This window comes from Agelaius phoeniceus, chromosome 6 (assembly GCF_051311805.1).
Source record: "Agelaius phoeniceus isolate bAgePho1 chromosome 6, bAgePho1.hap1, whole genome shotgun sequence".
NCBI lineage: Eukaryota > Metazoa > Chordata > Aves > Passeriformes > Icteridae > Agelaius > Agelaius phoeniceus.
Genome location: NC_135270.1, coordinates 40,866,234 through 40,887,891, shown reverse-complemented (window position 1 = coordinate 40,887,891; position 21,658 = coordinate 40,866,234). Strand labels below are relative to the sequence as shown.

Here is a 21,658-nt window from a genome sequence, read left to right as displayed (position 1 = left end):
TGTGTTTTTCTGTCCTCTGACTAAAGAGGAATTTTATTGTTCCCTTCTCGTGATCCCCGAAAAGCTGAGAGGTGTCATCTCACAGATGCAGCAGGGAGCAAACCCAGGGCTGGCAGTCCAATGACTCATCTCTTTTAGCTGGGACTTTCCACCCTGCTTATTTAATTAATGATTCAACCTGCCCACATTGTCCTGAGGGAGAACTTTTAACAACACAACAACTATTCAGCTTGGTGCTCAGATCTCATCCCTTATGTGGCCACAGACAGTGCTGTGATTATGAGGAGCTACCCAGAGACATAAAATACAAGTTGGGGGAACAAAGCAGCTGGAGGGACTCATGTCAGAAAGCAGAGATCTGCAGTGCCTGCTCTGGATTTCTGTCCCCTGTGGATCAGAGAGAAGCAGAGGGAGATGACAGTGTGGATTTGGCTAGGAAGATGTTTTTGCACAGGAAAAAGCATGAACCAGAGATTTGTGCCTCTGGATACTCCTTTGTAAGCTGGACTGGAGAAGTTCTGTTCTTCAGACACTACTGCTTCAAGGTGCTATTCCCATCTCTACTGTGGCAGCAGAACTATGTGTCAGGAAGCCTTAGCACCTCACTTTAGGGCCCAGAGTGAGCAATTTGGTGGACAGATGTAGGAGAGGCTACATGGGGTCTTCTTTTGCCAGCCCAGGTAGGAGGGGAGACTACCTGGCTTTGTGGGTTATTGTTAAAAAACTGTGACTGGAGGAGGACCCTGGCAGAAGCCCACTTTGCTCTGTTCAGTATGGACAGAAAGGGTTTTCTCTAGTGCCTTCCAGCAGAGGAAGGCACTAGAGGATTTGGCTGCACTACGTGGTGCAGCGAAATCCTACTCCTCCTTCCTTCTGCAGATCCCTGTAGCATTGGTACCCCTGACTGACTTAACTTCTGGCCTGGTCTTCATGGCCCTGTATGTCTTACCTGTGTATGGAGCAGCTGATGGGATGAATGGAGGAGTTTTAGAGCACAGGAGTGGGGAGGACCTCTAGGTCATTAAGTCTGAACTTCAGCTGTCATTGCTAGCTGTGTGCCTCACAAGACAGCCCCCTCCACCAAGCAGTAGTGCTTTGGCTCTGAGGAATAAGGCAGTGCTGTGAAAGCTGTTCCTGTGTCTTCCACCCCACCCATCTTGAAACAGTTCCTAGAGCACCACTGAGTGCTCTGAGGGCACTTGAGGTCTCACCAGGGCCATGTACACTGGCACTGGGACTGCCCTGTGTCTTTGGCCTAGCATCACGTTGGCATTTCTTGGTCTTGGCAGCTCAGAGCTGTCCTGGGAGCAGTGAGTGGGCCCTGAACCCTCTCACTGATGGCTTTCACCTCTCAGTTTGCAGTATACGTTCCTGTGGTTTGTCTCAGGGTTGTGCTGAAGTTACTCCCAGTCCTGCTGCTCTGTGTCTCATCCAGCTCTTCCTGCACTGCTTGTGCCTCCTGACACAGCACATTTCATCAGCATTCTGACTGTTTTGGGCCAAGCTCTTTAGTGAAGATAGAAGGCTGCATTATTCCATGAGGACACCTTCCTCCTTACTCTCTATCTGAAAACTGCCCTCAGCTCCCCTTAATGCACTTTTTGCCAATGTCTTCTCTAGCTTAGCTCATACATTTGTACATGCTGCTGTAGGAAAGCCTTTACTGCAGGTCAAATGGATGATCCCAATGGTGTTTCCCTAGGATAAACCCAGTTTCTTCGCAAAGACTGTGTCTGATGAGTGCTGAGTCAGGGCTAGAGGCAGAACTTGAGGCAGGGCTTGAATATGATGACTTCACACTTGCTCACCCTGTTCTTAGAAGAAGGCACAGTGAGCCACAGTTGGCCCACCACCCTTCTGCCTCTGGATGGGATCTGTCAATGCCCTTCCTGCATGCTGGCACCGAGTTTCTCAACAAGGATCCTCTGCAGGTACTCTATGGAAGCAGTACCAGGAATCAGGAGAAAGGACAGGACTCACCATTCCTGGCTCGCAAACAGCCATGGTAATAGTGACCCTGACAGAGTGGCTCACTGTAGGGGCCACATCTGTTTTACACGAGGACCAAAAAGCAGAGCAGTCATCCACAAGCCATCCTGCAGCTGCAGCAAGCAAGCTCTGCAGATGTGGGACTACTGTCACCACAGAGGTCCCCACTGTGCTGCTTGGTGTAGAGGCTGCCTCGGACACCAGCCCAGCTGGGACCCCTTTGGTTCACAGCACCTGAATGGGAGGCACTGCGTAGGGAGTTTAGCTCACCCTCAGCTTCTTCACATCTCACAAGGTTCTCTTCTATCCACAGATATCAATGAGTGCTTGATGCAGGGCCTCTGCAAAGATGCCGAGTGTATGAACACCCGTGGCAGCTTCCGGTGTACCTGCAAGCCTGGAAGCATGCTAGACCCATCCCGCAGCCATTGCGTCTGTAAGTGCTCCAGGGAACCCCTCGGTCTGGGGAGGGCCCTGAGCAGGACCCCATGGCTGAGTGGAAGCCACAGCGTGCTTCACATCTCCTTTGAGTGTACCTGAGCAGGGTTGTTCTGCACTTTTGTGCGCAATGGGTCCCAGTCATGAATTTATCATTCTCCATGGACATTGCATGGTCCCTGAAGAGGCTGAAGAGAATGTGCATGTGGTGTGGCAGCAGAGAACACAGCCCCCTGGGATGAGAGAACTCCCACATGAGCTGGATTTTTGGGGGATGACACTGTTGGGGTAAAGGCCCAATGGTTGATGGCCAGGGGGTGTCCTGGAGAGAAGACAGGGCAGCCCTTGGGCAGGCTGGGAGGCACAAGCAGAGAAAGAGCCAAGGGAGAGAGCTGAGTGCCCCCATTGTCTCATTGAGAGCTTGGGCACCCCCGTCCCTGACACGCTGTTTGTTTCAGCGGACAAGGCGGTGTCGATGGAGCAGGGGCTGTGCTACCGCTCGGCAGCCGGAGGCGTGTGCACCCTGCCCCTCCCGCACCGCATCACCCAGCAGATCTGCTGCTGCAGCCGCGTCGGCAAGGGCTGGGGCGACAGCTGCCAGGAGTGCCCCACGCCCGGCTCAGGTGAGATGGACCTGCTTCGGCTCAGCTCGGGTTACACTGGGGCTGGGGTTTGCCTGGACACAGACTGGGGTTGGGGTTTGCCTGGACACAGACAGCTGCAGGGCCCAGAGCTAAGCAGCACAAATGCTGTCCTGGGAGAAGGTACAGAACCCAGGAAGCAGACCTGGATAATACTGAGAAGATTAAGCAGTCCGTAATGGGAAACCACTCTGTACCACAGGGAGAACACAGCCATGTGTATGCCTGGCTTTATTCAACAGCCCTTTTCTGTCCTACATCTTTTGATGGGAAGAAAGACAGGTGAGGATGAGTTTGAGTATCTCAGCATGGGATTGAGTGGAAGGAAAAGCACAAAAATCCTCAGGGACCAGAAAAATGTTCAGGTGGTTTGTGCAGAGTATCTTGAGTGCTGTGCAGAGTGCTCAGTGCTGATGTACTCCAGGTTTGCTTTTATCTGCTCCCTTGGTCAGCTTGGACCTTCCTGTGGCATGATCTCTTTCTAGCAGTACTGACCATGGGAAGGGATTTCATTTTTGGGGTCTGGGAATGCCTGAGAGAAACCCACCCTGCTCTGTGAGCACATTCCTTACACTTGAAGCATCCACCCACTGCAACTGAGATGTGTTTCTTTAAGAATTTAACTCTTAGAAATTACAGAAAATTATAGGATTGGGGAAACTGGCACCTGCACTCACATACATGCCTGCCCATCTTCACTCCTTTATTCCATTGTCCCACTATCATGTCTGGGTATGGTAAGCCAGGTGATCCCTCCACCAGCCTCCAATCTCTGCTTTCTAGAGTTTCGATTTGATTTTCCTTCACAGAGGCCTTCAAGGAAATTTGCCCAGCAGGACATGGCTACACCTACTCCAGCTCTGATATCCGACTGTCAATGAGGAAAGCAGAGACAGAGGAGCTGCCCCTCAGCTTAGAAGAGCAAGGGGAGAACAGCAACTGGACTCTGGACTGGACAGCAAGGAGACAGCAACTGCAGGACAGCCTGCGTGGCAGCACCCAGGAGGCATTCTTCTACCCTGGCACCTCAGCAAGACAGGGTAGTGTGGGGTTCTACTCCTTAAAGCTGCTCCATCTGGGCCCCTAGCAAGGGTGGAAAACTTCTCATGTCCTGTCATATACCATGGATGGACCTCTGGCTGCAAAGGGCTCCCTACATCTGTATGACTGTAGTGTTCCTGAGGCATGAGGCACTAGGTCTTCAGGTCTTTGGAAAGAAGGTTGAATGTTTGAGGCTTCTGCAACTGCATCTTTGCAGTTGGTGCTGACTGGCCAGGCTGCCTCCACCAGGACCTCAGGCCTGCATGGCAAGCCTAGGACTCCAGTCCTTGGGCTTCTGTCCAGCCCAGCTGGAGGGCAGAGTGACCAGCTGCTTGTGCCAGTATTTGCTGGAGCAATTGTTTCTGGGGTCTGCACAGTGCCAGGAGTCCAGGTGTGTTTGCTTTGGGAACAAGCTCTTGCAGACAAATGTGAGGGACTGAATGGCAGTGTCTTAGAGGTGGGGTGAAGTTAGGGCAGTCAGGGTTTGAGGAGGATGCCTATCTGTCTTCTCTCTACTCATCATGCACTGTTTTCTTTTCCAGGTGAAATTTCTCCTGCTGTGCAGGTAAGGTTTGTCTTGCTACAGCTTGATGCATCCATGGTAGCTGGATGGGCTGGAAGGGTGATGTCATACAAATTAACTAAAAGAGTGAAGATTTAGATTAGATATTAGGAAGAAGGTCTTTACTGTGAGGGTGGTGAGACACTGGAACAGATTGCCCAGAGAAGTTGTAAATGCCCAAGCCCAGGAAGTTTTCAAGACCAATTTGGATGGGGCTCTGAGCAACCTGGTCCAGTAGAAGGTATCCCTTCCTATGGCAGGGGGGCTGAACTAGATAGATGATCTTTAGGGTCCCTTCCAACCCAAAACATTCTATGATTCTATTCCTGCTTACACTCTTTTACTGTTCAGCCAGGCAGGTATGGGAGTTGTGGCTCCAGCCGTGTCTACACTGCATCTCTCAGGGACTGAAGCTCTAGATGGGAGGGATTATCTGTGATGAACTCAGTCCTAAAGAGCAAAAGGGTGAATTACAACAAGGATCTATCTCACTATAAAAGGACTTCAAGAAGAATTTTGGTTTGACATTCTGTTCTATGCTGCATATTCAAGTTTGCTCTGCTTTCACTAACTTCAGTTAATATCAGCTGTACTTACACAGCTGAGTTGTGGGCACTCGCTGTCAGACTGGCCTGGCTGTAGGGCTGATGGGCAGCAGGATAAGAGGAACTGCTGTAGTCAGCTTTAGGCATGCTTCTGTCATGGAGCCCAGTGTCCTGCTCAAGCCCAGCTCACCCTGTGTTGAGGTGAGTGCAGCAGAAACACCACTGGAGCAGTCAGGGCAGGAGCCTCCAACACTGGCTGTGTGAATTCACCCTGTCTGATGGAAGCAGCCTGGGGACTGATTTTCTGCTAGGCTCTCCTAGGGCTGTGTGACTTCATTTGAGTCTCAGTTGAAAAATGTGTGCCTCTTGATCCATGCTGTCAGTAGAGGTTTGGTGATATCCCTCCTGAGCATATCTCTCTGTGCTCTCTTGCTATATCAGCTCATCCCTCAGACACATGCAGCACCTCCGAGGGAAGGGACAGTACTGCCATTATCACTGCTTCATAAACATGAAGTGACTTGGCTCAAGTACATGTGAGAAATCTCAACACAGGGCAGAAATTTGAACCAAAGCTTCCAAATGTGAAGTCTATGACTTACATTATTCAGTTACCGGTTTTCTTCATCCATTGTGGAAAGCTCCACGGAACAGGGACTTGGGACTCAGGTTGTGCTCCAGCATTTCCTTTGGCAGCCATAGGTTTGCTTGGAGGGGATGCTGAGAAAGAGCTTTTAGCACAAAACACCCTTCTGGTAAGAGAGCACTGTTGAGGCTGGTCAAAGCAGCAGCTGTCCTCAGCCCTCCAGAGCTGCTGGTGACAGTGGCAATATTTACCGTGCCTGGATGATTTTCCTGGCCACCTTGAGGAGATGCCTGCCTGGCAGCAGTGCCCTGGTCTCACCTGCACAGTGTGCTGCCACAGCCCCTCTGTGGGTGGCCCTCAGGACATGACCTGAAGCTGTTTTGCCCAGAATGACAACAGAGGAGCCCTGCCAAATGCACCCAGCTGGGACAGCTTCTTCTCCTAGGATGGCGATCTTGGGGAGAAAAAGGAGCCAGGAGGTGGATGGGAAAATGTCACAGGGGTGCTGCATCCCAGTTCCATGCACAAGAATCCTATGTTTCTGTCCCTCAGGGAACTGCTGATGCCACTGCAGAGCCTGCCGTGCACAGAGGTGAGTGCCAGGCTGGTGGGAGGGCAAGGCACGTGTGGGGAAGAGAATGGGGCAGTGAGGAAAGTGGGGAGACTGGGAGCTCATGCTATGCCCCGAGGGCCACCCCTCTCTTCATGGCAGCCCCATGTGGGGGGCAGGACAGGCTTCTGGCTGGGCTGGCTGTGGGCAGCACAGAGGACCCCATTACACTGGGTGGCTGATGTGGGGCTATTGGAATGTGGGGAGGTGATGAATATCCAGCAAGTGAAGGAGGCTGTGTTTAATAATAAGATGATAGAGTTGCAACCACCCTGCAGCCTCTTCTTATGTTCTTTTTTGGTGCTGTGGTTGCCAGGACAGCCAGCACAGGTAAATCTTGGGTTAGCATCTCTGCCTGGGATCAGGTAGCTTGACTTACCTCTTTTCTTCTTCCACAGCAGAGGAAGAGGAGTTCTGGCATGGTCCTCGCCAGCCTGGCCCCACTACCACCTGGGATGCTGCTGCTCCAACGCAGGTGCCAGCAGGTGGGTGTGTGTCCACTGGTCATGGGAATTTCCTGCCACAGCCCCTCTGTGCCTGGTACTACAGTGAAATTATGTCCTAAGTTCTGCCCAGGGGCTCTCTCCCTTAACCAGTCTGTTTATCTGCCCACATGCCTCCCTTGACTTCCCAAAGAAAAGTCCCTGACCTGCCACTCTTGTCCCAGCCTGGGCCCAGCTGCTGCCGGCCGCGGGGAGTCACAAGAGCGAAGCTGTATGGGGAGCAAAGCGTTTGTATATCCGAGTCCTTCCCCGCCTGCAGCTGCCCTGCCCAGCACAGCGGTGGCTGTCGAGCAGGACAATCCCACACCCGCTCGGTGGCTCTGGCCCCGTGCCCCGGCCGAGCCGTGCGCTGACTCATCGGGCAGGGGGAGCGCAGGGCAGCCATGTGGCCCCCGGGGCGGCTTGTTTACTGCGCCGGAAACAAGGCCGCTGTTGTTCCAGGCTTGCTCAAGTGTCTGGGAGTGTGGTCCCTGCCCTGCGCCGGGGGCTGGAGCACCTTGGGGAGCGGGCCTGGCGGAGGCACCTTGCTGAGGAATGCGTCTCCTCAATAGCCTTTTGTTTGGGTTGGGCTGCCCCCTCATTCCCCCCGCTGGCTTTGTGCCGAGGGGTGTGTGGTGCCTCGCTGCCCCTTCACTGCTGCCTGTGCTCGGCTTAGCAGGGTGGCGCGAGGCGGGGGGCCCTGCTGTCACCCCACAAGGAACGCCATCACAGGTGTCAGGCTCTGCTGCCGGGTCTAGTTTAAAGCATAGGGCTGCAGTGCAGGTGAGTATATACGGCACTGGGGCATGCCAGCTTAGGCCACAGGAGCCCCAGGAGGTGACAGGGTCTGCGATGTCCTCCCTGCTGTCCCGTGGGTGCAGGCTCTCTGAAGGAGAGGAGCAGGCTCAGCATCACTCTCCAAGAAGGGAAAAAGCAGCCTCCTGGTATGGTGCTGGGGACACAAAGCAGACACTAGATTCCATGCACCCTTTTGGTGCTGCTCCCAACCCTGTGCTCTTTCTTTGCAGGGGTCAGTGGCTGTGCCTCCTCACCCCTTTCCTGTGGAGCTGGTGCTTGTGTTCTGACCCCAGAGGGATATAGCTGCTTGTGCCACCCTGGTTACACCTTAGACCCCAGCCGCCTCCACTGCATTGGTAGGTTGGCAATTGATGGTCTAACTGCTCTGCCTTCTGGGCCTCAGCAGCCCATTCAGTCCTTCTGGGGAAGGTCTTCTGGCAGCTGTGCTGAGGCCCTGCCCACTGCTGCACTGTGGGGCTGGCAGGGGCTGCAAGCAGAAGGTGGTGACTGCTGGTCTTCCTTCCCTGCCTGGTGGTAGATGAAGATGAGTGCCTGAAAGACCCTTGTGCTGGAAAAGGTCGCTGCATCAATAGTGTGGGCTCCTATTTCTGCCTCTGCTACTCTGGGTACACCCTGGCTGTTTCGGCAGGCAAGCAAAGCTGTGAGGGTAAGTCATGTTCACCTGGCACAGAGCTGCCATCTCTCCAGGGCCTCTTTGTTCTCTCAACCTCACACTCTCATGAATGTGCACACACACGTGCACACCTGCACATCCTCCCTTCCCACAGGCCTGCCATAGACAGCTTGATCATGGCAATCACTCTCTCCTGCTTGCCCGGGGATAGGACCTTGCCCATGATGATCCAGGCAGGAGTCTGTGATGGCAGCCCTGATCACTGCTTCATGGCTAGGAAGATGCTGGGGCAGGTGGGGGATAGAGAAGAGCCCCAGCACAGATCCCTTGGGTAGAGCCAGCTGCTGGGGGAGCAGGTCGTCTCCTGCAGCCAGCCTTCCTGACACTGCTGGGGGAAGAGTCAGGGCTGTCTCCCTGTGTGTTGCCAGACCGAGATGAATGTGAGCAGCCTTCTATCTGCCGAGGACAGCAGTGCATCAACACACCTGGCTCCTACCACTGCCAGTGCAAGGAGGGCTTTGCCATGGGCCCCAGAGGACAGTGTGAAGGTAAAGCTTGCTGCTCCCAGCAACCCCTGCCCCTCCTACCTATTCTATACATGGCTGAACACTTCCTTTTCTCATCACTCCATCTGCTTCTCTAAGGGAGGTAGGACCCTCCCACATTTGTCTGCCCTGTGCCCTCCCCAAGGACTGCCTGTCCTCTCCTTTGACTGCAGGAGGAACAGTCTTTCCTGGGCAGAGAGAATGGAGTTCTCCCAAGATTCTCTCCCATCTCTCCATGGAGTTCCCCAATGACCAGCCCATTCCAGCTTCCCATTATGGAAGGACATGCCTATATATTTTCATGCCACCTTGGCTTTGTCACAAAACTGTCATGCTGGCAGGTGGACTGCAGGGAGAGCAGGCTGCAGAGACTCAGGCCACCCATCCCCATTGCATCCCATTTACAATGGCAAGACCTGGGCCCTTCAAAGCTTTCACTCTTGTCAATGTATGTTGTGCTTGATCAAAGACTCCCCTTTCTCAATAGCTCATTTCCATCACAGAGTGGAGGCTATTTTAGGAGGCAGTACAGGAAACAGGGCATGCACAGAATGCTGCTTCCCCCCACACAGCCTCCGGAAAGCACTTGCCTTAAGGACAACTGAGCTGGAGGTTGCATCCTATTCATAGTTATGAAAGGCCCTGATGAGACGGCCCTGCACAGATGTTCTCTGATCCCTTTCGGCTTCCCATGCACATTCCTGGCCTTGGCAACACCCTGCAGCAGTGAGTTTAGCTGCTGACTTATGTCAGCCCTCAGATGTGGGTGTAGGATCCTGAGGGATAGGTGGGGCCAAAAGAGATTTTGTCTAAGCCCCAGAAAACTCATCTCAACTCCTATTGGGTATCACTGTGCCCTGGAGGGAAACTCTGAGGATCCAGCTGGAGAGGACATTGGAGACTGCTGCACTGTTTATCTTTGGGAGCCTGAAAGAACTGTGTTTCTTGGCAGATGTCAACGAGTGCGTGGATCCCAGCTCTTGCCCCAGTGGGAGATGTGTCAATACACTAGGATCCTACCAGTGTGTCAGCTGTGGGGCTGGCTACCGGCCCAAGAACGGAAGATGTATTGGTGAGAAATTTGGGCTGCCTCTGGGCAGCACCCCTGCCCCCCATGGCAGCACTCTCTGTGAGCCTCAAAAGGAGCAGGGACACAGGCAGCATCTTTCTGCAGTCAGCCAGCCTGTTTGGCCAAAGCATATTGCAGTCATAGCTTGTGTGGAGGGACTGCTCTGAGCACCCTCCCATGCCATGTTGCCTTCTGCTGTGTCACACAGATGTGGATGAGTGTCTTGTGGAGGGGACTTGTGCTCATGGACAGTGTGTCAACCTGGATGGCTCCTTCCGCTGCTCCTGCTACCGCGGCTACGAGCTGGCACCTGATGGGAAGAGCTGCCAAGGTACTAAGGAGCCATGTGTCCAGACACTCTGAACTGTCACACACTCAGTCCAGAGGGTTCCCTAGACTCTCCCTAAGCACTTGGCTCTGGCTGAGTCCTGGCCATCATGCTGGCTAGTTCTCCCAGCACATGTGTCCCTTAGTCATGGTTGCTCTGCATTTTTTCCTCTTATCCCTCTCTCCCTCATGTGTTTATGCAGACATTGATGAATGCACAGCTCGGGCTCCCTGTCCCTCTGGACTCTGCCTCAATACTGAGGGCTCCTATTCCTGCATGTCTTGTGACACCGGCTATGCTGTCTCCAGAGATGGCAGCATGTGTGAAGGTATCCCTTCCCCAGGAACAGAGGAGGGAGTGCTGGAGTAAATGAGGGAAGAGACATTGCCATAGCTGGGTTACTGGTGGGGCAGGAGGTCTTCTTTAGCCTCAGGATCCTTTTCCAGCTCTTTAGCTTCCTGTTCAGCAGAGAGCATGGAAGGTTGCGAGCATGTCACTTGGAGCAGCAGGAAGGTGATTTTGCTCACACAGGAAGGGATGGGGGGAAGGATTCATGGACCAATGATGATCTAGAAGATGCTGACAAAGGCCAGAGGAGTACATGAGGCCTGGAAACATTGGCAGAGTTGTGTGTCTTTTAGTTCAGAACTGTGTGCATATACATCAAATGTAGGCCTTCAACAGAAGGAGAAACCTTGGGTCCATGGCCCATGGAGAGACTGTGAGCACCCAGGTTTCATAATTTTTCTCCAGTCCCTAATATAACTTGGACATGTTTAAAAGGAAAAGCTTAGAACAAGGTCTCTGCTGTGCCAGGTATGCTGGCAGAGACTTAACAGCAGCACTGATTTGTGTTGGTTGCAGTGCTGAGACATGAGAGTGCTCAGTCCCAGCTTTACAGCTCAACTGCCCCAGCACAAGCAGGAAAACTCCATCTCTGATGGCTGACTGAGGGGGGATATCCTGGACTTGAGATGGCTTGATGCAAATTCCCTGTTTGGAGCAAGGGAAGGGAAAGGGCAGAGCTGGCAAAGGTATTTGTTTAAAGAATGGCCACGTGCTGAGAATTTATCTCTGGAGCACTGCAGAGCCCTGCAGCCTGCACGTAGCTGGCAAATGTAAGATCTTGCCTTTGATGTGACTCTCAGAAGGATCCCCCTGTAAGGGGGCCTCCAGGAGGGGAGTAGAGGGAAGTTTTCCTCCCTTAATTCTCTCTGTTTTGATGTCTGAGAAAGCCAGTGTGAAATGAACTAATTTTGCATTTGATTTTTGGGTGTGATGGAAGAGCCATGATGCCTTACATGTGCCCTCCCCTTTTCCCAAGACTCCACATGAGCTGCCCCAGCTCAGCCACCTTGCCCCAGCCATTTCACGAGGGCATCTTATCAGGGTTTGATATTGTTTGGGTCACACTGACCTGATGGCAGGATGGTATGTTCCTCCCTGCCTTGGCTGGTGGCCTTGTCTGTAGATTTAGGTTTCATATTTGAAACATGATAAGGGTTTTGTGATAGTTTTTTGTAAATAAACTAGATTTTGGTTCCTGTCCAGAAGGATTCAATAATACTGCTTCTTGCAACCCTTTGAGAGTGAAAAGCTGGGAATCCTGCCTGAGGTGGTAGGGATTGATGTTCTTTGTGCCTGTGGCATGCTCAGTGCTCTGCAAAGGGGAAAGTGTTCCTCCCTACCTTCAGGAGCTGCCAGTCTCAGGGCTTTACCTCCTGTCAGTGCCGTGTTCTCCCATGCTTGCCCCTACCTCAAGGGCTGCAGGAAGTCTGCTGGCATCTTGCAGCCCTCTGTGTGAAGGAAGGTCTCTCCTCTGCTGTGAGCAAAATCCTCAGAGTGACAGCAGATTCCAGCCAAGGCCTGGGAGAGTTGGGTGAGAGAGGGTTTGTGGAGAGCTCTGCAGTTGGGTAAAAGTTGTTGTAGGCCCCTGGACAGCTCTTCCACAAGAAGGACATTGTAGACAAGTCTGGCAAGTGAGAAAGCAGAGCCTTGGAAGGCAGGGCTGGTGCTGTGTTGCTCTGCTGATGTTTGCTCTTGTGCAGTTGGCTGAAGGGAGGATTTGTCAACAACTGTGACTCTGCATTGGCCTCTTGGTGGTTGTTGTATGCAGAGCAGAGTTCTGCTGGAGACAGACACTGGTGTTAGCAGTACCCCTGTGCTCACAGAATCACAGAATGTCTAAGGCTGGAGGGGACCTCTGGAGTTCATCTCATCAACACACTGCTCAAGCAGAGCCACCAACAGTTGCCTGCCCAGGACTACATCCAGATAGTTTTTCAGTTTCTCCAAGAAGGGAGACTCCACAATGTCTTTGGGCAACCTAGGCCAGTGCTCTGCCACTGCCACAGAAAGAGTATTCAGGCAGGACCTCCTGTATTTCAGTTTGTGTCCCTTGCCTTTGGTCCTGTCACTGGGCACCACTGACTTGGTGCTGGGATAGTGTTTTGCTGGTCCCTATGATGGAAGGGAGTGAAGAGTCTGGGCTGAATCTGCACACCCCAGTAACAGGGAGTCTCTACTCTCTTCTCACTGTGAAGGGATGGTCTGGGAGGACAGCTCAAACCCACTTTGCAGGCCAACAGCTGGGTGATGCTTCTATGGATGGGAATCTTCTCCAGTGGTGGCAAGAGCTGGGGCCTCACTCTGTGCTGTGCCCTTCCTCTTGGCAGATCGGGATGAGTGTGAGGACCCTGCTGTCCAGTGCCTGGGGGGAGAGTGCAGAAACACACCGGGCTCCTATGAGTGCCACTGCCGGACTGGCTTTGAGCTCATCAATGGCACCATATGCAAAGGTATGAACCCCATCCATGCAGCCCTCTGGGTCCAGGACATACTGGATCCCCCTTCTTTCTCAGCAGGGAGGCTGCTGGTGCCAAGGCAAGTGATGCCACCGTGCATGGCACATCCATAAGGCTGTAGTCAAATTTGGGGTCACCATGGAAAGAGAAGCTCTCTGTTTCCATGATGAGAAAATAAGGGGCCAGGAGCCCTTTGAGGGCTGCCTGTAAGAGACTGGGAACAGGGAATCCATGTGGCTTTGGTGAAGGATGTACCCCAGGGCTGGGTGCACCATCCTGATTCTGCTTCCTCTGCAGATGTGAATGAGTGCCTGAACAGTGAGATCTGTAGTCCCAATGGCGAATGTCTCAACAGTCAAGGATCCTACTTCTGCATTTGTGCTCCTGGCTTCTCAAATGTGGCTGGTGGAGTCAGCTGCCAAGGTGAGTTGAAGGGTGGCAGGAACAAACCTTAGGTCCTGCCCTCTGCTTCCTGCCCTGCTTTGAGATCCAGGCTGATGTTTTTGTCTTGATTTCACAGATGTGGATGAATGTGCAGACAAGTCCCTGTGCTCACAAGGCCAGTGTCTGAACACAGAAGGCTCCTACAGATGCCTGTGTGAAAATGGATTCAAACACTCCCCGGAGACTGATGATTGCGTGGGTGAGAGCTCATTGCTGGGGAGATCAGCCTCCCAGAATTTGAGGGGACGAATGAAGCCAGTGCAGGGGGAGGCCAGTTCTGCTCCCAGCACTCAAAGTTGCTGGTGACTTGTAAGGAGGACTAGCACTGGTTCAAGATCTCTGGCCAGCCGAAGCAGACCCAGGTGCTGCATTGAACAAACAGGGTCCCTATCTGACCATCTTCATCCCCTTGCTCTCCTTCCTGCAGATGTGGATGAGTGTAAAGAATATGGGGATGCCATCTGCGGCACGTGGCGGTGCCAGAACAGCCTGGGCTCCTACCGTTGTATCATGGGCTGCCAGCCTGGCTTCCACTGGACCCCCTTGGGTGACTGCATTGGTGAGTACAGCCCTGGCTCTCCCTGCCCCTCACCCTGGCAGGAACAGCATGCTTGTGGAACATCTCTGCCAGAGGCGCAGGGGAGAAGGAGGAGGAGGAGGAGGAAATGTGTGGCTGGTGGAGAGGCAGATAATGCTGAGAATTTGTTTTCTTGGCTGTGCTGCCTGCTTGCGTCTAGACTTCTCTCTTCCTGGCATCTGGAACAGACACTGCATTGTGCTGCTTTCCGCTTGGGGAGAGTCCTGGGCAGGTTACAGCCATTCCAGGCTTGGGGCTGGACTGCAGCTCCCTGTAAGCTGTGCTTGCTGGGGCCACTGCCAGTCACCTGCCTGGCAGGCCTGGGTGAGTGGAAAGGCTGCTGGTACCAGAGCATGCTAGACTAGTCAGTCTGGGTTTCAAGCCTAGGCTCCAGCAAAGAGGAAAGAGCAAAGGGGTTTTTGCATTTTTTGACGCTCCCCCCAGCTCAGGAAAGGTTGCAGCAGGGAGGAGCTGCTGCCAGCCACTGGGCTCTGGGCTGCACTAAGACTCAGCCTTACCACGTGGAGCTGCTCCTGGCTTTGGGAACCTTGGGTTGTGGACACACAGCTGTTCTGACTGCTCCAAGAAAGTTTCCGTGCAGTAGCTGGAGCTTGTAGGCTCTGTGTCCCTTTACACCTCTGCAGGAAACTCCTACCCTCAGCCACTCCTGCCAGTCACCTCCCATACTTCCCAATAATTTCCCATTCCCACCCTGCCCCTATTGCTCTTTTCACATGGCTTCTTTGTGGCTCTCAGTGTTGCAAGAAGCTTCTCTTAACATGCACACTCATAGGTAATTGGAGCAGCCAGACCCAGTCCCTCACATCAAGGAAATGCCTGTCCCAGTCCCAGATCTTGGGGTCAGAGCCAAAAGACCTGAGTAGGGGTGTCCATTGGGAGAAGTGGGGACTAGGACAATTCTTGTTTTTGGCTTTGCTGCAGACATTGATGAATGTGCCAATGAGACGCTGTGCGGGAGCCACGGCTTCTGTGAGAACTCGGATGGCTCCTTCCGCTGCCTCTGTGACCGTGGCTATGAGAGCTCACCTTCTGGGCACTACTGCACTGGTGAGTCTGCAGTAAAGGAGAGCCATCCCTGCTGTGTGATGGCTCCCAGACCACAGACAGGGACTGCTGTCATGCATTGAGAATTACACACATGGACAGGGCAGCTCATGGAGTCAGAACCCCTTCCCTTATCACAACAGATCTTTGGGATTGCAAAGGACCAGGCTCTGAAAAAGTGTGTTTAACAGTGAACATGGAGCCCTATTCTGTCCAGGTAGAAAGGAGGTCCTTGGGGGATGGAGACACTGAAGGTGCTACAAAGGTACTTTAATGGGTGCCTCTAGAGAACAGGCAGGGTGTATTACAAGGAAGAAAGTTTTCATTGTGAAGACAGGCAGGTAGTGGAACTGTTGCCTATGATGTTTGTTCAGTTGCCATCCTTGGAGATTTTAAAGACCCAAGAAGAAAAAGCTCTGAGCAGCCTGGTGGGATCTTGTAACTGAGTAGGGGGTTGGACTGGAGTCCTCCAAACCTAGACCATTCTGTGATCCAGCAACCCACTGGATTTCAGCAAGCTGGAGTTCAGGCTCTGGATCCACTAAGAGCAGGGCACGAGGCTCCTGCTAGACTTGTGTCGAGCCACAGTGTGAATGTAGTTCTCAGCTCGTCCCTAGCAGGTTTCATCTCCCTACTGCAGGGTAGCTTCATGCTGCAGACCATGCACAGGCTGCCCATGCAGAGGCAGGGCTCCTGCTGCCCACTGCTGCTCTTTGCTTTGCAGATGTGAATGAGTGTGAGCTGATGGTGGCCGTGTGCGGAACTGCGCTTTGTGAGAATGTGGAGGGATCCTTCCTGTGCCTCTGCCCCAGTGACCACGAGGAGTACGACACAGAGGCAGGGCAGTGTAAGCCCCGAGCTGCCGTGGGTGAGTAGGCAACTGTGACACAGCATGGGTGGCAGCTAGAGCAGGAGCGTGGTAGCCCTGGCTGGGGTGAGATAAAGATGAGGGGCTGACATGGCTGTACAAGCCCGCACAGATAATGGGCAAGTGTTAGTCTGGGGAGAGCTCAGGAGCCTGAAAGTGAGGACTTGGGAGGGCCACACTGCTGGTGAGGGGTGTGCTCTGGGACCTCCTAGGTGTGGGATGCTGCGTTGGGGTGCCAAGGACCCCATCCCATCTCTGCTGTCTTCTAGAGGGCTCTGACACACGTGCAGCCCACGTCTCTGACAGCGCAGAGCGCAAGCAGTGCTACTACCACATCAGTGACGTCCGCCTGTGTGACAGCGTCCTGGCCAAGAACATCACCAAGGAGGAGTGCTGCTGTACGGTGGGGGCAGCCTGGGGTGACAACTGTGAGACTTACCCCTGCCCCATCCCAGGCACAGGTAGGACTGTGACCCCACCACACCAGGCAGGGCCAGTGCTCTGCCTGCCAGTTCCACCTTGATTGCACTAACGAGCTGCTTCTTTTCTTTCTATCTCCTCTTGGCATCTGCATCTTGGTCAGTGGAGTACCAAGAGATCTGCCCCCTTGGGAAGGGCTATATTCCCCAGGAAGATCTGCTCTCAGGAAAAGTTTCTTTCACAGGTACTAGCACCATTTTCTTTCATTTCTTCCCGGGGGAAGAGGGAGAGCAGTATGTAAAACCCTGCATGAAAATGGATTGACAAAACTATCTCCCCAGGCCTATCGTGGGGGATGCTAACATCCTGCTGCTGCCTTCCCCATTCCAGAGAAATCCCAGACTGCCAGTATTGTTGAGCTGGAAGTGCCCCTGCCTCCAGTCCTGCCTTGTTGCTGGCAGTCATTCTTTCTTGGTGCAAGTCTCCCATTATGAACCAGGGATGGGGACCATTAAGACACAGCTCTTCCAGTTACTGATTAATCTCCCAGTGGCCAGCTCGCTCAGTCTTTGGCACTTTGCCTCCATGGAGGTTGTGTGCTTAAGATACACATGAATTTGTGAGTGTCCTGCTCACACCGTCCCTCCTCCTGCTCTGCCTGGGGGTGCTTCTCCCTCTGCTCCCAAGCATGGGGCCTGTGGGAGAGGTGGGGGGCTCACTCAGGGACCTGTCAGCGATCCAGGCAAGGTGCTGTGACAGCTTTCTGCAGGTATAGCACCCAGCACACCTTGCTTCCATGGCTCTGCTTCCTGAGACACTTGCCCTCCCTCCATCCCTCTTTCAGACATGGATGAGTGTGAGATATTTGGCTCTGAGTTCTGCCGCAATGGACAGTGTTTGAACACGGTGCCCGGCTACAAGTGCTTCTGCCGTACAGGATACTTCTATGACTCCAGCAGGCTTGAGTGTGTTGGTAAGATGGCCTCAAAGAGCAGTGGGCACCCCACTGCACACGGGGGGACAGCTGTGCTGCTACACCCAGACTTGTCCCTGCTGGGCCAGGTCTAGGTAACAGGCTTCCTGGCACCTCCTGGGGAACAAGAGAGGAGGGCCTGAGGGCCATGAGGTCCCCATTTGGGCAGGGAAAGGGTCACATTGCTCATGTCTGCCAGCCTGAAACATTGCCCTGTCCTTGTGTGTGGGCAGATCAGGATGAGTGTCAGAATGAAGTGTACTGCATCAATGGCGAGTGTCTGAACACAGAAGGCTCCTACCACTGTTTCTGCAGCCTCCCTCTTGTGCTGGATGCCACTGGCAATCGGTGTGTGAATTTCTCCAGCAGGGCAGGTGAGCCTGATCCCCCACTGCAGCACACCTTTGCCCCACACATCCTGCCCCATGGCTGGGTCCTCCAAGAGGAGCAGGGGGTGGGGACTTGGTGCCTGGCTGAGGTGTGTCAGCACCAGTACAGGGTGCAGCCAGGGCAGGGAGGGGGCAGAAGCTGGTGCACATGGTCATCTATCTTGGGACAAGATGGACAGGCACTCTTCTGGATGATTTCCATGGCATCCTTTGCTTGTGTCACTCACAGATACCTTGGAGGAGTATGAAATCCACCTGGATGTCTGCTGGCAGACTGTTGCTGACTACATCTGCCAAGACCTGCTGCATGGCCAGCAGACCACGTACACTGAGTGCTGCTGCCGGCTCGGCGAAGCCTGGGGCCAGAACTGTGCACTTTGTCCCCACAGGTCCTCTGGTAAGTTGGGTGGCATGGGCAAGCATCTCCCAGCAGAGGTGGGAATGGGCTGGGCTGCCACATGTCATGTCATGCATAAGATCTCTGCACTGTTGGAGCCAGCCCAAGGAGTAGGTAACCCCACACACACTTTTATAGGGCTGAGCTGCACCAGTGGGTAGAATGTGCCTGAAACTGGTTTGCAGCAAGTCCAGTGTATTTGAGGGGAGAGTTGCCCTGTGCATCCCACTGCTTCTGCACATGTTAGGAGGCAGTGGTAGTTGGGGATGGGAGCACCCTGGGAATTGGGGTTCTTGCTGCTCAAGAACCTGCTGGCCCCAGATGGAAGCTAGTCTTCTTGACAATAAACAAACTACAGAGTTGCAGCTGTGGAGGGCACTGAAGGCAGGTCTGGCTCAGCTGACTCAGTGTGGACGCACACCCTCTGGCCGTATAGTGAACCTTGAGCCAGGCTGCACTGACCCTTCCTTTTCCTCACTACCTGCAGCTGATTTTGCTTTCCTGTGTAATGGGGCCAGTGAAGACAGTGAACGAGGGGGTGAGCTCCGAGAAAGACCTAGGTATGAGTACGGACCGGGCTTGGAAGACCCCCACTATGGCCTTCCCAGCCCCTACTACAACTACCTGGAGTCTGAGTACGGAAGCCCCGAGGCCGGCTTCCCTCGGAGGGTACCCAGCAGTGAGTTTCGTGGCAGCCCTCTCCACCATGGCCCAGCGCGGTCTCCACCCCGCTACCTCCCCGGCCAAACTGGTGAGTACTGGAGACACAGCAGTGCCTCCCCACCCAGACTGTGTCCATGGGGACTGACTGCCTCCTGATTCCCACCCTGCTGCTCCAGGGCTGGAGCAAGCTCTGTTCTGGCTGTTCTGAGTCAGTCCTGAGTCAGTCCTGGTCAGTCACTGTCTTGCTGCATGCCCGATATTCCCTGTGTGACTGGGCTGAGGCTTACCCTGCTCTGACTCCGCCTTGCCGCCCTCCAGGTCTCTACGAGGGCTTCGAGGGGCTGCAGGCGGAGGAGTGCGGGATCCTCAACGGCTGCGAGAACGGGCGCTGCGTGCGCGTCCCGGAGGGATACACCTGCGACTGCTTCGACGGCTTCCAGCTGGACATGACCCGCATGGCCTGCGTGGGTGAGTGAGGCCCCGCGTCCCCTGGCCGCGGCTGCTCCCTGCCGGTGCCGGCCGGGACGGCAGCAGGAGCACTCCCGCTCTTCCGATTCCTTCCCATACGGCTGGGAGGGCCCTCGTGGAAGTTCCGCCGGCCACTTTCTGCTGGCAGCTAGGTAAGAGCAGCTTGGGGCATCAGCGAGAGCGGCTGATGTCTCTTGTCTTCTCATACCACTCTTGTACATCACAAGCCATTGTTACTGTGATTAATGTCCTCTGCATTTGCCACTGCCCTGGTGAAATTCCTCACTTTCCACCCTGCCCTATGAGACATGGTTTCTGAATTTTCTCTCTGCATTTCCTCTAAATCCCTATGCCATGTCTTCATCCTTTTCATTATATGTCTCCAAGCCAGCTGAGACCTCAGGCACTCATCAGAGCAGATTAAGACACTCTCTTTTTCCTTAGGCACAGCACTTACTCCAACTCAGGGCATCCTTACTGTACAAAACAATGGTGCAGCTTCTTCATACAGAAACCATGGTCTATACCACCCCAAATGCAGCTGTGCAAAACAGCAGCCTGAGATGTTACTCCCTCTTCTGCATTTGTGGATTGTTTTCCTTTCATTGGCCATAATGTTTTGCATTTGCCTTCAATGAATTTTGTCTGGTTGATTTTGTACTGCTACTATATCAGAGTAAGTCTGAACCCTGCAAAGTGCTTGCAGCCTGGTGTCACACACATATTTGTTATAAGCATGGAGATTCTTCCTTTTTCTACCTTAATGACAACATTTGCTCGGAGTAGGGGTAAGGACAGACCACTGCAGCCTGTACTTTAAAGGGTTCTTGTTGTAACAGCCAGGTATTTCTAATTGTCTTTGGAGTGCAGCAGTGTGGTCCATTGTGCAATTGCCACAGTTTAATCTAGAGGGTATTTTCTCAATCTGTTTGAGTGTGTCATGTGAGAGTGTGTTGAAATCCTCACCATGGCCAAGGCACATCATATCCACCACTTCTCCCTTATCTGACAGGCCAGTTATCAGGTCAGGGGAGAGAACCAGATTGGCTTAACGTAATCAGGCCTTAACTGATCTGCACCAGCTATTTAATGATCTTGTTATTCTTTAGAGGGTTATTACCTAATCACTCACAAACCTGAACTGCTTAGGGGTGAGCAGACTATAATTCTGGAGTTTCCCTTCTCTGTTTTTGAAGATGGTTATGAGATTTATCTTTTGTTGCTTTTCTGAGGCCTCCTTTATGCTCCCACCTCAGAAAGAACTGTCAACTTCTAAGGGACTGCAGGCAGCATTAGCACATGAATTTGTGTTGCCACAAACCTTTATGGATGTAACTGCTTTATATCTGATTGTTGAACCTCTCCATCACAGTGTGACCTTTCTCTCCCTGTGCTCCTGCACCCTTGTTTAAATACTTCAAACATGGTCTGTGCCCTGTCTGATCACCACCAGTGTTTTTATGATGGCTGGAACAAAACCCTCGTTAGCTGCTCCAGCCAGCTCAGCTGGCTTTTGTTTTCTCTGTTGATAAGAAATAGACTGACATTCCCCATTGTTTCCCGCTAACATATTTATGGAGCCTTTGCTTGTTGCCTTTTCTATCCTGAACTAACTAGCCCTCATTTTATACTGCAGCCTGTTTTTTTTCCTTGCAGTTCTCTTGCTTGATTCTTAGTCATCACCATGTTTTTACCTCGCTGACTTCAGGCCTTTAGAATATTCCTGCAGCTGCTGCAGCACTTCCCTATGGCAACAGCTTATGCATGCCCTGAAAGTGGGCTGTGTGTCCCCACCCCTGCCCATGTGGGCAAACTCCAGGACTTGATGCAGACTGCTAGCCACACTATGCTGTTGCTTCTGGCCTTTGGGTCTCTCTGGGCTAAAGTGTCTTTGTTTCATTTCTCCTCTCGATTTGGTGGCCAGACTGCAGCCTGTCCGCTCTTTCAGCTTTTACTTTCCCTTGCTTCTGAGGCTGCAAAGCACATCTCCCTCCCTTGATGTGCCTGACTTCTCCTTGGGCTTCCCAGCAAGCCATCCTGTTCATGGCAATGTCTGATCCTGAGGTTTAGTGTGAGTCCACAGTGTCAGTTCAGCAATTGGTTTGGCTGTGTGTGAAGTCTACCTTGTTCCTCAAGCTCTCTCTTCTCATGTTTCCCCTCTCCATCTTCCTCCTGTGACTGCTGTGCTTTCTCTTATCTCCCTTAAAATTCTGCTTCCAGCATCTCTCGCTGGGGTTGCACTTCTCTTTCTTCGTCAGATGGCCCCCTCCACCTATGCTAGAGATAATCCAAGGCCCCTGGGGTGGCAGAGCACTTTGGTCC

At 53.1% G+C, this 21,658-nt stretch overlaps 1 protein-coding gene across 4 annotated transcripts in view; it reads left to right on the top strand.

Annotated features, from left to right (window-relative positions):
• Positions 1–21,658, top strand: part of LTBP2 (latent transforming growth factor beta binding protein 2) — a 70,891-nt gene that overhangs the window by 47,483 nt on the left and 1,750 nt on the right. Inside the window, exons 10-34 of one of the 4 annotated variants that reach the window (XM_077180485.1) lie at positions 2,303–2,425; positions 2,886–3,050; positions 3,878–4,108; positions 4,652–4,674; positions 6,355–6,394; positions 6,814–6,897; positions 7,923–8,048; positions 8,231–8,359; positions 8,755–8,874; positions 9,824–9,943; positions 10,149–10,271; positions 10,471–10,596; positions 12,944–13,066; positions 13,370–13,495; positions 13,593–13,715; positions 13,944–14,075; positions 15,036–15,161; positions 15,883–16,026; positions 16,296–16,487; positions 16,610–16,690; positions 17,291–17,419; positions 17,653–17,793; positions 18,038–18,205; positions 18,693–18,956; positions 19,187–19,336. In XM_077180485.1, coding sequence (XP_077036600.1) covers positions 2,303–2,425; positions 2,886–3,050; positions 3,878–4,108; positions 4,652–4,674; positions 6,355–6,394; positions 6,814–6,897; positions 7,923–8,048; positions 8,231–8,359; positions 8,755–8,874; positions 9,824–9,943; positions 10,149–10,271; positions 10,471–10,596; positions 12,944–13,066; positions 13,370–13,495; positions 13,593–13,715; positions 13,944–14,075; positions 15,036–15,161; positions 15,883–16,026; positions 16,296–16,487; positions 16,610–16,690; positions 17,291–17,419; positions 17,653–17,793; positions 18,038–18,205; positions 18,693–18,956; positions 19,187–19,336 — 3,309 coding nt within the window. Of the gene's footprint in view, positions 1–2,302; positions 2,426–2,885; positions 3,051–3,877; positions 4,109–4,651; positions 4,675–6,354; positions 6,395–6,810; positions 6,898–7,922; positions 8,049–8,230; positions 8,360–8,754; positions 8,875–9,823; positions 9,944–10,148; positions 10,272–10,470; positions 10,597–12,943; positions 13,067–13,369; positions 13,496–13,592; positions 13,716–13,943; positions 14,076–15,035; positions 15,162–15,882; positions 16,027–16,295; positions 16,488–16,609; positions 16,691–17,290; positions 17,420–17,652; positions 17,794–18,037; positions 18,206–18,692; positions 18,957–19,186; positions 19,337–21,658 lie in introns of all 4 variants that reach the window. The other 3 variants (XM_077180484.1, XM_077180486.1, XM_077180487.1) reach the window with 3 other exon arrangements.